The sequence below is a fragment of the Oncorhynchus masou genome, chromosome 30 (assembly GCF_036934945.1).
Source record: "Oncorhynchus masou masou isolate Uvic2021 chromosome 30, UVic_Omas_1.1, whole genome shotgun sequence".
Taxonomy (NCBI): domain Eukaryota; kingdom Metazoa; phylum Chordata; class Actinopteri; order Salmoniformes; family Salmonidae; genus Oncorhynchus; species Oncorhynchus masou.
Window position 1 is genome coordinate 25,329,621 of NC_088241.1, and position 14,819 is coordinate 25,344,439.

The window sequence follows — 14,819 nt, forward strand, 5'->3', positions numbered from 1 at the left end:
TCAATATCAGCCATTTGTTATGCAAATTACAAAGCACATTTTGATCTTGTTTATTTTATAAACGTTTTGCGAAGCTGTGTGCTTTTACTTTAAGGAAATGTGTGTCATTGTTTTGAGGGCGTTACCCAGAAGACAGTTAATGTTATTTCATCAGCCGACACAGCATGTTGCACCAACACTTTCTATGAATACATTTTTAAAGTTTATTTCTAACTTCATGATATTAAGACGTGTTTATAAATCTAGCGACCCGAGATGGAAGAACGAGGTGCAAAGAACTGAAGACAAAAATTATGCACTTGTCAGCGCAGTCCGTCATAAATGGACCATCTGCCCGGTGTGATGATGCAAGACTGCAAGGTCGGTCCATTATGTCACCATTCAAACTCAAACGGCAAGGTTCTACAATTAAAATAAATTCTAAGTTGAATACAGGTCCTTATAGTCCATATGAGAAGCTAATAGTTGTTAGCGAGATATATCATTCTCGTGGTTTCAAGTGCACGTGTTAGGGCTCCCGAGAGGCGCGGCAGTCTAAGGCACTACATCTCAGTGCAAGAGGCGTCACCACAGTCCCTGGTTCGGATCCCGCCTAAATCACACCCGGCCGTGATTGGGAGTCCCATAGGGCGGCGCACACTTGGCCCAGCGTCGTCCGGGTTTAGCCGAGGTAGGCCGCCATTTAAAACTAGACTTACTTGTCGAGTTAAATAAAGGATACATATTAAAAAATATATGTATTCTGCAATAACATGTCTCAAACTAAATAAATCTTAGGCTTTTTGTCAAATGCTTTGCATTAGTCACGTTCTGTAGTGGGGGAGATTGAATGTCTACTCCTGATGAAATGAGATCATACATCAATCAATGTAAGCTGTTTGCGTAAGACCATTCATTCCTAATGGTTTGCTTTTGAAGTGTAGATGGTGCAGAAGTCCTGAATTCAACAGTGAAGGCTCTAAAGGATGGGCAAGTTGTGGCTGTGCCAACGGACACAATATATGGGCTGGCTTTCTTGGCTCATAATTCCAATGCCATCAAAAAAGGTATATGACATCAAAGGACGTAATGGTGAGAAACCACTGGCCATTTGTGTTGGAGAAATCAAAGACATTTACAAGTAAGCGTGCATTGATGGTGTTCGTATCGTTGTTCTTGTGGCTCAATGTCTTGCAACATGCCTAACTCACACTATAGGGCTGAGCTGGACTGGCTTGGCCATGTTACGCATCTAACGTAGTTGCAAAAATCTACCTTGCTGGAAAGGACAAGATGAACATATCGGTTCCAGGACAGTACGGTTTGCATCAGCCCTATAATGTGAATCAGGCAATATTGCAGCCTAGCCTAAATGTTGTTTTTTACCCTTGTGGTGGCAGGTACTGTAAGGTGTCAGTCAAGAAAGAACTGATAGGGGACCTGTTGCCTGGCCCTGTCACTCAGGTTCTGGAATGAGCTGAAATCCTCAAAACTGACCTCAATCCCTTCACTCCGGTTAGACTTCCATAGACATGGACAATTCACTGCCCCTAAAAGATTACAAATTATACTGTAATTCATAAACCACTCAATTTGAAAATGTGTGTTGCTATTCTGCATGCTAGATTTTGGATTGGCATTTAGTAAGTTATTTATTACATGCATTGGGCTGTTGGTGATGATGTATTTACCTTTTACTTCCAGTTAGTAGAAGTGCGCATCCCGGACCAGGCCTTCATGAGACGCCTCTGCCAGATGTGTCGGGAACCTCTTGTCCTCACCAGCGCCAACATCAGCTCACACTCCAGCACTGTGGCTGTACATGTATGTTGAGACAACCCACCGTGTGTGAGAACCGTTTTTATTCCATGAACTGGAGGGGAGGTGGGACTACATCATCTACAACTAACCAAGGTTTATCAGTGCATCATTTTTCACTGATACTTAAAAGAACTTTGGCAAAATAGTAGTTATACAGGGATTTTCTCTATAGGAGTTCCAGGATCTGTGGCCTCAGTTAGCAGTGGTGGTGGATGGCGGACCAATAGGAGACAAGAGTCGGTTGGGGTCAACAGGCAAATACCGCATCATCAGACCTGGCTGGTGAGTAGTGATACTTGCCTGCCTAGCAGATTACAGGCCACTGACTGTAATACATTTCAATCAAGCTAGTTATGTTCAGGTAATTCCGTTTTGTTAATTTATCCAGGTTAAAAGTACATGAGCACATTTTGTGCACAGAACACTCTCAATTACTTTTTTTTGGTAAGTGTCTTCTCACATGTTTGGAATGTAGATGGTCATTATTCAGTAATGCATATACATTAAGGAGTTAGCCTAGCGGTTAAGAGCATTGGGTCAGTAACCTGTCCTTGAGCAAGGCAATTAACCCTCAAAATAAACTACCTGACTATACATTTACATTGCCTGTGCACGAGAGTGACTGTTTATTTCTATAAAAAGTCAAATTATTTTAACAGATAATGTCCCAACTCTAATGGTGAATGAATCTGAAAAACCTGTTTTGAACAGATTGCATTTATTAAAACTGGTAATTGTGCTAGACTTAAAATATGATATTATTGAATGTAGTTTCTCACTGGTGGTGGTTGTTTTCTGTCTTCAGATAAAACGAAACTGCTGTGGACGTGGCGTTTCCCCTTGGCTGAATTGGTCTGGCTGCAATCACATGCTCCGATACCCCAACATCTCTGTGGAGCCCTCAGACTCTCCCTGGTGCACTGACATTAAACCATTTGGTCAAGCATGCTGTTTTCCCTTACACATTGGTTCGGTTCCGGGCTGAAGTTTCCCTAGGTACCGATCTAGGATCAGCTCCCCCAAACCTTAACCATTAGTTGGGGAAATGTAAAACTGACCCTAGATCAGCGCCTAGGGGCAACTTCACCCTACATCTTTGAGCTCCACATCCTTGTTAAGCCACACAGGAAATACCCCTTTACTTGGCAATGACCACACTTGCTTTGAGTGAAGAGAAAAGGCTAGACTTAATGAAGAGAAAATATAATCGTACAGTTCCACGGGCCCTCTCTCTCTCTCTCTCTCTCATGTCCTTTATTCTCTCATACTTTCCAAGAAAGAGATGGCTTGTGGATGAAAGTCAAATCCTAGAAATGTCACCTGGTCTATTTTTATTGGGATTATCATTTTAAAACTTAAAAGGATTGTGCAGAAAGAAAAGTCATGCCAGGGTGCATTGTATCAAACAGATGGTTACATTGGACAGTGGTTTGTCAAAGTAGGACAGAGTGTGCTGTGTACAGTATATTAGACTATTGACGTGTCCATCCATGCTGGTAGCGAGGATGGGGGTTGTCTGGAGGTTATCAGGAGGCAAGATCCAGGGCAGAGATATGGCAAGCAGGACGGGGAGCTTTCTGTTGCACATAAGAGTCAACTGTAGAATATCCCAAATATACCACATAATGCAATTTTGCCCCCCCCCCCAAAAAAAAATAATAAATTAATTAAAATGAGCATTTCTCTCTCTCTTTTTTCTTCTCTCCAGTCCAATTCCCACGCACTTGTCTCTCACACATTCATAAACCTCTACAGTCACTCGTGCTTTTTCTCTCTCTTTCACACACACAGTGCCAGTTCACATGAGCCATGTCTCTTTCTCCTTGTTGAACTGCTCTGCCCACCTCCTGGTGAGCTCCAGGTAGTGCTCAGGTTGGTGCGGCTGGTAATCCAAATACAACCTGGTCACCGTCTTTTTTGGCACAGCCATCTCGATCTGCGTGCCCTCGTGCCACTCGTTGAACGACGTTATCGTGATGATCTCGGGCCGCACGTTCAGCGCCGCCTGCAAGGCTGTCTCGTAGTAGCGGCCGTTGACTCGGTTGCGCGTGTTGTGGTTGTTCCACGGTCTGACTGCGGTGTCGATGTAGCCCGGCCCTGCGCTAGGTATAAATAGCAGGTTGTTACCGTCGCAGAACGCCTTGACCGCCTTCCAGTTCTGGTGGGATGAACCAAAAGAGAACCCGTTGGAGGCGAAGTACGTGTACATGCCATCGAAACCACCGGCAAGAATGTCATGCTTGTGGCGCTCCTCCACGATGAGGGCGATGAAGACACTGTCATACGGCGTGCCACGCAGGCTGTGGGAGCCCGTGGTGTGGAGCAGGTCGGACCAGTTCTCGGGCGGGGTCAGATACGAGTCATAAATGTAGAAGAGAGGCAGGATATTCCCCGTGCTAGAGGTGAACTTGTAGAAGGCTCCGTGGTCCCCGTACCTTCAAACACAAATAAATGGACACGAGATTATTGATACAGATTTGGATATTTGCATGGAAGGAGAAATAACCTAGAAGTATCCTAATAAGATATGAATCTCGTTCTAGAGTTATTTACATGTAATCTAGCATTCAGGAGACAGCAGAGGGAGCACGGCCCCTGCCAAATCAACGGGGCCACAGTGGAGAAGGTTAAAAGCTTCAAGTTCCTCGGCATACACATCACTGTGTGGTGAAGAAGGTGCAACAGTGTCTCTTTTTAACCTCAGGAGGCTGAATAAATTCGACTTCGTCCCTAAGACCCTCGCAAACTTTTACAGATGGACCATTGAGAGCATCCTGTCAGGCTGTATCACCGCCTGGTACGACAACTGCACCGTCCGCAACCGCAGGACTCTCCAGAGGGTGGTGCGGTCAGCCCAACGCATCACCGTAGCCACACTGCCTGCCCTTCAGGACATCTACAGCACCCAGTGTCACAGGATGACCAAGAAGATCAAAGCTGGGACCGAGAGACTGCAACTGTTAGACTAATGATTACACCCTATATCAGCTCGATGCAGGCAAGTGTGCGCAAGGTGGTCACTTTGATTACCAATGTGTCTCACGACCTGTGTGCACCTACGTTGTAAACTTTCATTCATAGGCTAGGTTGTAGCAACCTCATGATGCGTTTAGGGAAAATTGGAGTGTCAAGTCGTAGCTAAACCTGTCGCTGTTACATTTAACTGGGTGAATGGAATATGAATGAGAGTCATCCAATATGCTGTAATAGAAATAAGGCCATGCTCATTAAAAAAATGTCATGTGTATACGCCACTGGTCTATACATCCCATCGTGTGTGTGTATACACACATACACAGTGCCTTCGGAAAGTATTCAGACACCTTTTTTTCACATATTGTTAGGTTGCAACCTTATTCTAAAATTGATTTAAATCGTTTTTTCCCCTCATAAATCTACACACAATACCCCATAATCAGAACAATACCCCATATTTTTTTTTTTTTTTACATTATTGCAAATCATTAAACATGAAACTATCACATTTACATAAGTATTCAGCCCCTTACCTCAGTACTTTGTTAAAGCACCTTTGGCAGCGATTACAGCCTCGGGTCTTCTTGGGTATGACGCTACAAACTTGACACACCTGTATTTGGGGAGTTTCTTCCATTCTTCTCTGCAGATCCTCTCCAGCTCTGTCAGGTTGGATGGGGAGTGTTGCTGCACAGCTATTTTCAGGTCTCTCCAGAGATTCGATTGGGTTCAAGTTTGGGCTCTGGCTGGGCCACTCAAGGATATACACTTGTCCCGAAGCCACTCCTGCGTTGTCCAGATGGAAGGTGAAACTTTTCCCCAGAAGGAGATCCTGAATGCTCTGGAGAAGGTTTTCATCAAGGATCTCTGTATTTTGCTCTGTTCATCTTTCCCTCAATTCTGACTTGCCTCCCAGTCCCTGCCACTGAAAAACATCCCCACAGCATGATGCTGCCACCACCATGCTTCACCGTAGGGATGGTGCCAGGTTTCCTCGGAACGTGACACTTGGCATTCAGGCCAAAGAGTTCGATCTTGGTTTCAACAAACCAGAGAATCTTGTTTCTCATGGTCTGAGAGTCTTTAGGTGGCTTTTGGCAAATTACAAGCGGGCTGTCATGTGCCTTTTACTGAGGAGTGGCTTCCGTCTGGCCACTCTACCATAAAGGTCTGATTGGTGGAGTGCTGCAGAGGTGGCTGTCCTTCTGGAAGGTTCTCCCATCTCCACAAAGGAACTCTAGAGCTCTGTCAGAGTGACCATTGGGTTCTTGGTCCCCTCCCTGACCAAGGCCCTTTTCCCCCGATTGCTCAGTTTGGCTGGTACGTTCAGCTCTAGGAAGAGTCTTAAGTGGTTCCAAACTTCTTCCATTTAAGAATGATGGAGGCCACTGCGTTTTAGGGGACGTTCAATGCTGCAGAAATGTTTTGGTACCCTTCCCCAGATTCGTGCCTCGACACAATCCTGTCTCAGTTCTACGGAAGGACCTCATGGCTTGGTTTTTGCTCTGACATGCACTGTCAACTGTGGGACCTTTTTATATAGAAGGATGTGTGCCTTTCCAAATCATATCCAATCTATTGAATTTACCACAGGTGGACTCATTTCAAGTTGTAGGAACAGCTCAAGGATGATCAATGGAAATAGGATGCACCTGACCTCAATTTCGTTTATCGTAACAAAGGGTCTGAATACTTATGTAAATAAGCTATTTCTGTTTTTAATATTTAATACTGTCATAACGTTGGCCTGGGGGTAGGTTTATGACAGTCATAAATACCTCTTTCCCCCTTTTTCCTCTCTCTACCCTACTGATGTTACATTTGCAAAACGCTTGGTTAACATAGAGATTCTGGGAACATCAGAAGGTGAGGGGAAATGAACTATATTCTTAGAGAACTTTATACTTAATGAATATGATGTTAGTTCGGTTGTCATCTGAGACATTCTCATCAATGATAAGATGACATAAACTCTACAGTGGAAAGTCTACACATCAGAGTTATCGGATTCACAAGGAATTGCTGTTCAATTTAAATGTTTGAATATGAAATTATTCGTGATGGGATGAAATGTGATTTTAGCTTCTAAAATGTGAGATTTGGGTTTTCATAAGATAGGTCTCTGCTCAATCAGTGGCCCGCCCCTGTGAAAGGACATGGGCTATAAAACTTTTCAAACACTCCCTTCCTATATAAGCCCTTGACGACAATATAATCTCCTGTTCCGAGAACGTGAGGACGATGGTCAGATTTCAGAATGGTTCAGATAATAACTACAGAACGAAGCCAACATCAGCGTGAGCTTTGGTTGCGAATTGTATGAACTTTGAACTCTTATTCACTACAGAAGTGATACCTCCTAGCTGTTGAGTTAGCAACAGCCGCTGAAAACGAGGGTTAGGAAGGAACAGACTGAGTAACCCGTCTACCACACAACGACGTTACTACAACGTATTCAATTTACCAGCAGAGACATTCTTCAAAGGACTCGGTTGGGCAACACGGCCTTCCATCTACCACCAACCTACCGAAGCGCAGCTCAGAGTAAATATTTATTATATTTTCCTTTTCCATATGGGTGGTAACTTAGAATGCATAAGATACTGTATTTACGATAGCACAGCTTCGCCCTTTGTTCCTCAGTCTTCCCGCTCTTTCACTCAAACCCATCCCCTTTTCTTTTGTGTAACCAGCAGTCATATCTGTTCTGCCCGCTAGGGACGTTTTCCTTTGTAATCAAGTTGTGATTTAATTATGTGTATGTGTAATTCTGTATGATTTAGTTAGGTATTTAGTAAATAAATAATTAAACCCAATTTTGTATTGCTGATTCAACTTGTTAGCCAGGGTTTGTGAAGATATCTGAAAGTTGTAAATTCTTGGTTGAGACTGAATTAAATAATGGGGAGCAAAATAAACAAATACAGTAGGGGGAGAGGTAGTTGTTTGGGCTAAATTATAGATGGGCTATGTACAGGTGCAGTAATCTGTGAGCTGCTCTGACAATTGGTGCTTAAACCTGGTGAGGGAGATAAGTGTTCCCAGTTTCAGAGATTTTTGTAGTTTGTTCCAGTCATTGGCAGCAGAGAACTGGAAGGAGAGGTGGCCAAAGGAAGAATTGGTTTGGGGTGACCAGAGAGATATACCTGCTGGAGCGCGTGCTACAGGTGGGTGCTGCTATGGTGACCAGCGAGCTGAGATAAGGGGGGACTTTAAGCTAGCAGGGTCTTGTAGATGACCTGGAACCAGTGGGTTTGGCGACGAGTATAATGCGAGGGCCAGCCAACGAGAGCGTACAGGTCGCAGTGGTGGGTAGTATATGGGGCTTTGGTGACAAAATGGATGGCACTGTGATAGACTGCATACAATTTATTGAGTAGGGTATTGGAGGCTATTTTGTAAATGACATCGCCGAAGTCGAGGATCGGTAGGATGGTCAGTTTTACAAGGGTATGTTTGGTATACAGAATGGTGTCGTCTGCGTAGAGGTGGATCAGAGACTCACCAGCAGCAAGAGCAACATCATTAATGTATACAGAGAAGAGAGTCGGTCCAAGAATTGAACCCTGTGGCACCCCCATAGAGACTGCCAGAGGCCTGGACAACAGGCCCTCCGATTTGACACACTGAACTCTATCAGAGAAGTAGTTGGTGAACCAGGCGAGGCAATCATTTGAGAAACCAAGGCTATCGTATCTGCCGATGAGGATGTGGTGATTGACAGAGTAGAAAGCCTTGGCCAGGTCAATAAATACGGCTGCACAGAGGTGCACCCATGACCAGCTCTGAAACCAGATTGCATAGCGGAGAAGGTATGGTGGGATTCGAAATGGTCGGTAATCTGTTTGTTGACTTGGCTTTCGAAGACCTTAGAAAGGCAGGGTAGGATAGATATAGGTCTGTAGCATTTTGGGTCAAGAGTGTCCCCCCCTTTAAAGAGTGGGATGACCGCAGCTGTTTCCAATCTTTGGGAATCTCAAATGACACGAAAGAGAGGTTGAACAGGCTAGTAATAGAGGTGGCAACAATTTCGGCAGACAATTTTAGAAAGAAAGGGTCCAGATTGTCTAGCCTGGCTGATTTTTAGGGGTCCAGATTTTGGAGCTCTTTCAAAACATCAGCTGACTGGATTTGAGAGAAGGAGAAATGGGGAAGGCTTGGGCGAGTTGCTGTGGGGGGTGCAGTGCTGTTGACCGGGGTAGGGGTAGCCAGGTGGACAGCATAGCCAGCCGTAGAAAAATGCTTATTGAAATTCTCAATTATAGTGAATTTATCGGTGGTGACAGTGTTTCCTATCTTCAGTGCAGTGGGCAGCTGGGAGGAGGTGTTCTTATTCTCCATGGACTTTACAGTGTCCCATAACTTTTTTGAGTTTTTGTTGCAGGAAGCAAATTACTGCTTGAAAAAGCTAGCCTTGGCTTTTCTAACTGCCTGTGTATATTGGTTTCTGGCTTCCCTGAAAAGTTGCATATCACTTGGGGTGGTTCGATTCTAATGCAGAACGCCATAGGATGTTTTTGTGTTGGTTAAGGGCAATTGGTTAGGACATCTACTTTGTGCATGACATGAGTAATTTCTCCAACAATTGTTTACAGACAGATTATTTCACTTATTCGCTGTATCACAATTCTAGTGGGTCAGAAGTTTACATACACTAAATTGACTGTGCCATTAAACAGCTTGGAAAATTCCATAAAATGATTTCATGGCTTTAGAAGCTTCTGATAGGCTAATTGACATCATTCGAGTCAATTGGAGGTGTACCTGTGGATGTATTTCAAGGCCTACCTTCAAACTCAGTGCTTGACATCATGGGAAAATCAAACAAAATCAGCCAAGATACCAGAAAATAAATTGTAGACCTCCACAAGTCTGGTTCATCCTTTGGAGCAATTTCCAAACGCCTAAAGGTACCACATTCATCTGTACAAACAATAGTACGCAAGTATAAACACCATGGGACCACGCAGCCGTCTTACAGCTCAGGAAGGAGAGGTGTTCTGTCTCCTAGAGATTAACATACTTTGGTGCGAAAAGTGCAAATCAATCCCAGAACAACAGCGAAGGACCTTGTGAAGATGCTGGAGGAAACGGGTACAAAAGTATATTTTTCCACAGTAAAATGAGTCCTATATCAACATAACCTGAAAGTCTGCTCAGCAAGGAAGAAGCCACTGCTCCAAAACCACCATAAAATTTGTGGAATTTTTTTCCTTGATGTGTTTGAGCCAATTAGTTGTGTTGTGACAAGGTAGGGGTGGTATACAGAAGATATCCCTATTTGGTAAAAGACCACGTCCATATTAGGGCAAGAACAGCTCAAATAAGCAAAGAGAAAGGACAGTCTATCACTACTTTAAGACAGTGGTTCCCAAACTTTTTATAGTCCCGTACCCCTTCAAACATTCAACCTCCAGCTGCGTACCCCCTCTATCACCAGGGTCAGTGCACTCTCAAATGTTGTTTTTTGCCATCATTGTATGCCTGCCACACACACACTATACAATACATTTATGAAACATAAGAATGAGTGAGTTTGTCACAACCTGGCTCGTAGGAAGTGACAAACAGCTCTTATAGCATCAGGGCACAAATAATAATATAATAATAATCAATCATTTTGCTTTTTATTTAACCATCTTACATGTAAAACCTTGTTTGTTAATTGAAAATTGTGAATAACTTACCACAGGTTAATGAGAAGGGTGTGCTTGAAAGGATGCACATAACTCTGCAATGTTGGGTTGTTCAAGAGAGCGTCTTAGTCTTAAATCATTTTCCACACACAATATGTTCCTGTATTTAGTTGTCATGCTTGTGTGGCCCGAGAATCCACTCTCACAATAGGTACGAGGTTGCAAAGTTCAAGTGCAAGTTCAAATCCCCGAGCTGACAAGGTACAAATCTCTCGTTCTGCCCCTGAACAAGGCAGTTAACCCACTGTTCCTAGGCCGTCATTGAAAATAAGAATTTGTTCTTTACTGACTTTCCTAGTTAAATAATGGTAAAATAAAAAAGGGCATCAGTGTCTCACATTTTGCCCAGGCAGGATACTCTTTCGGGACACACATTGTTAATGCAGACAGAGAAGAGCTCCAACTTCTTAATCGTAGCCTCAATGTTGTCCCCCACATTGAATATAGTTGCAGAGAGTCCCTGTAATCCAAGATTCAGATCATTCAGGCGAGAAAAAACATCACCCGATAGGCCAGTCGGGTGAGAATCTCGTCAGTAAAAACTTTAAGCTCGTCTCTCAGTTAAACATTTTTGTCTACTATGCCCCTTGATAACCAGCACACTTATGTATTCAGGGGCCTTGTTTCAGGGGCTTGCTTTAATAAAGTTAACCATTTTCACTGTAGTGTCCAAAACGTCTTTCAAGCTGTTAGTCATTTCCTTGGCACCAAGACTCACTCTTGGTGGATGCTGCAGTGTACCCAAGTGGCGTTGGGAGCAACTGCTTGCATGCGCCATCAGTACAGATACCAACTCATCTTGACCACCAAAGTCCATTTGATGTCACAAAACTATCCACTACTTTAAAAATATCCTCTCCTGTTGTCCTGGTTTCCAGTGGTTTGCAGAAGATGATGTTATCCTTAACTGATCCCCCATAAACGTAACGGAAATATACCAGGAGCTGTGCCAGGCCCGTCACGTCTTTTGACTCATCCAGCTGTAACGCATAAAATTCACTGGTTTCAAGACATTTCCTGCCATGTCACTGATGCGTCGTGAAACAGTGTTGTTTGATGAAGGCATTGTCTGTATAGTTTTTTTTTGGCCTTTTCCCCCAGCATTGTCCCAGCTGCGGCGGCAGGAATAATTAAGTCCTCTACAATAGTATGGGGCTTGCCTGTCCTAGCCATTCGATAGCTCACCATATAAGACGCTTCTAGCCCCTTCTTATTAATGGTATCTGTTGCTTTTATACATGTCTTACTACTCTAAAGCTGTCTTAATTCTCACTCAAAAAACTCAGTGGCTTATTTTTGTTGGGTTTTTTGTTTTGTTTCTTTGCAAGAGTGAAGGTTTCATCGAGTTGTGAAATAATACTTTTACTCATATAACACACTGTGGCTAAGGAAAGGCACTACTCCCAATATAAGTGAACCCCAAATCAATGTAGTTCTCATAATATTTGAGCCTCTTTGTGCTTTCCCGGGTAAGGGGCACTAGTTTTTCAGCTACATGAGATTCACAACTGTCAATGTCCATGCTAGCTGGGTTAACAACAAATGTAGAATTACTGATGCTAGCATTGGATGTGCTCGTGGAAGCAGAACAACTTGTGTCGTCAACAGGTACAGGTGTAGTAGTGCTGGTAGTAGCAGTACTACCAGTAGAGCTGGTATGTGTCTCTATGGACGTGGGCCGTCCTTTTTTTAGCCATTAATCAATTTTCGAGCAAACGGAATGAGCAGCACCTACGTTTGGCTACATACGGACCGTTAGTGGAATTCCCATGAGAGCGTAATGGTTAATGTGATTGGATGTTAATTATTTGACATTGTGTTGTTATTTCGCTGAACACTAGATGGTTTAATTTTATTTTGGGCAGTGAAACGAGCCTACTCAGGTGAGGGGGAAAAAAACTCACCCAAATGTAAAGCCCTGTTGGAAAATATACATGTACTGTGAAAATATGAAGGAAAAAAAAGTGAATCACGTTTTTATTTAGCACACCCCCAACAGCATTGCGCATACCTGTACCCCAGTTTGTTAATACCTGCTTTAAGACATGAAGGTCAGACAATTAGGAAAATGTCAAGAACTTGAATTTTTTTTTGAAGTGCAGTCGCAAAAAACATCAAACGCTATGATGAAACTGGCTCTCATGAGGACCGCCACAGGAAAGGAAGAAAATAGTAAAATAAAGAAAAACCTTAAATCAGTAGGTGTGTCCAAACTTTTGACTAGTACAGTATCTACCTACCTACCTACCGATCTACCTACCTATCTACATACATGCATACATACTCACTCACTCCGGACTCCGAAATTGCTCGTCTTAATATTTCTATATTTTTTAAGTCCATTCATACTGCACTGTTGGAGCTAGGAACACAAGCATTTCGCTACACCCACAATAACATCTGCTAAACATGTGTAAACGACCAATAGAATTTGATTTGAAGTGAACTATGTCTCAGTCCTTTAAAAGGGTCTATGTTGTCTGAAAACTACTGTTTCAACAGGAAAGTTCAACAAGGTTTTACTTTGTGTCCACTTCAATTTGAAGTTATTCTAAACAAAGACAAGACCTACCTGTCGATGATATACTTGATGTTGTCATGGACACTGTGGTCGCTCCGCCCTCTGTAAGGCTGGAGGTGAAATGCAACCTGGGAAGAAAATAACAAAACATCTTAGTCCACAGCTTTCCATTCATTGCATTGTTGTCACATATTTGTAAGTGCGTCTATGCAGCCAGCCCAACCATCTAAGGTGATGAGTTAGTATTGACTCAAACTCTAGAGAATATTCACATTTGGAAAGGTGACAGGAGCTGGGCTGTGTTCAGCTGTCCCTTGGGTCTAATTGAGAGCTATTCAAAGCCTAAGGATGCAGCAGGAGCAATACATCCATTATTATGCAGCCATTATAATAAGCAGTTGTTACAACAACGGCAAAATGACTTCAAGTGTTGTGTCCAAATACTGGTGGAGCCAACTAATAAAAGAATCTGACCAGAGAGGTCCAGGACCTGAAGAACAGTTTGCAGTTCTCCCAGGGTCTGCTCGATGAGTTTAATCGGGAAACGGCAAGATGACGACAATCTGTAAGCCTCTGAGAGAGAACATTAGTTCTGTATGTGAATCCATGATAACAATGACAGAGAAATCAGATTATCTCGAAGGAGAAAATCATTCCGGGTGACTACCTCATGAAGCTGGTTGAGAGAATGCCAAGAGTATGCAAAGCCATCATCAAGGCAAACGGTGGCTACTTTGAAGAATCTCAAATATAAAATATATTTTGATTTGTTTGTGACAGTTTTTTGATTACTACATGTAAAATAGTCAAAATAAAGAAAAACCCTAGAACGAGTAGGTGTGTCCAAACTTTTGACTGGTACTGTATATTCAGAACCATATCCCAGTAATGCTTAGACAAGATCTCATATCAAGTGTTATTGAAGTAGTGTGACTTCAGGTTCACCTGCCTCATCTAACGCCTATTACACTCTAAATAATGTGTGTGAAATGCTTGATAGTGTATTTGATGTAAACAGAGAAGTCTACTTTCTTGGAAACTTTAAAATGGACTGTTTTTCATCAAGCCTTCTGCTCCAGAGGAAGCTTCTCGCTGTAACCAGTGCCTTTTAATCTGGTTCAGGTTATTAATCAATTTACCAAGGTGTTAACAAACACTAAAGGAACAAGATCATCCATACAGTATGTATGGATGATCAAATGTTTACTAATACTGTTGAACTCTTTTCTAAAGCTGTATCCGTACCCATTGGATACAGTGATCACAATATAGTGGCTATATCTAGGAGAACCAAGGTTTAAAAAGCTGGGCCTAAAATAGTGTATAAAGAGATCATACAAAAGATTTAGCTGTGACTCTTATGTGGATGATGTAAAAAAATATATTTGTTTGTCTGATTGATGAAATTGCTTCATCCAGTTATTGATAAACATGCACCTGATAAGAAACTGACTGTTAGAACTGTTAAGGCTCCATGGTATTGATGAGGAAATTAGAAACTGTATGGTTGACAGAAAGGGGGCAAAAGGAAAGGCGAATAAGTCTGGCAGCACATCTGACATCTGACAAATGACGTGACTAAACTTAACAAAAATAAGAAGAAACTGTATTAATGAAAATATTCCCTGTTTTAGGTCAGTTGGAATCACCACTTTATTTTAAGAATGTGAAATGTCAGAATAATAGCAGAGAGAATGATTTATTTCAGCTTTTATTTATTTCATCATATTCCCAGTGGGTCAGAAGTTTGCATACACTCAATTAGTATTTGGTAGCATTGCCTTTAAATTGTGTCAAACGTTTTGGGTAGACTTCCACAAGCTTCC

At 42.6% G+C, this 14,819-nt stretch overlaps 1 protein-coding gene and 1 pseudogene across 1 annotated transcript in view; one reads left to right on the top strand and one right to left on the bottom strand.

Moving 5' to 3' along the window:
• The first annotated feature begins 321 nt into the window (after positions 1-321).
• On the top strand, positions 322-2,724 carry LOC135521618 (threonylcarbamoyl-AMP synthase-like; annotated as a pseudogene).
• Positions 2,725-3,114: 390 nt separating this feature from the next.
• LOC135522418 (glycoprotein endo-alpha-1,2-mannosidase-like protein) overlaps positions 3,115-14,819 on the bottom strand; it is a 32,858-nt gene continuing 21,153 nt past the window's right edge. The window contains exons 3-4 of the mRNA XM_064948646.1: positions 13,045-13,121; positions 3,115-4,235 (exon numbers count right to left, since the gene is read on the bottom strand). Coding sequence (XP_064804718.1) covers positions 3,599-4,235; positions 13,045-13,121 — 714 coding nt within the window. The 3' untranslated portion in view covers positions 3,115-3,598. The remainder of the gene's footprint in view (positions 4,236-13,044; positions 13,122-14,819) is intronic.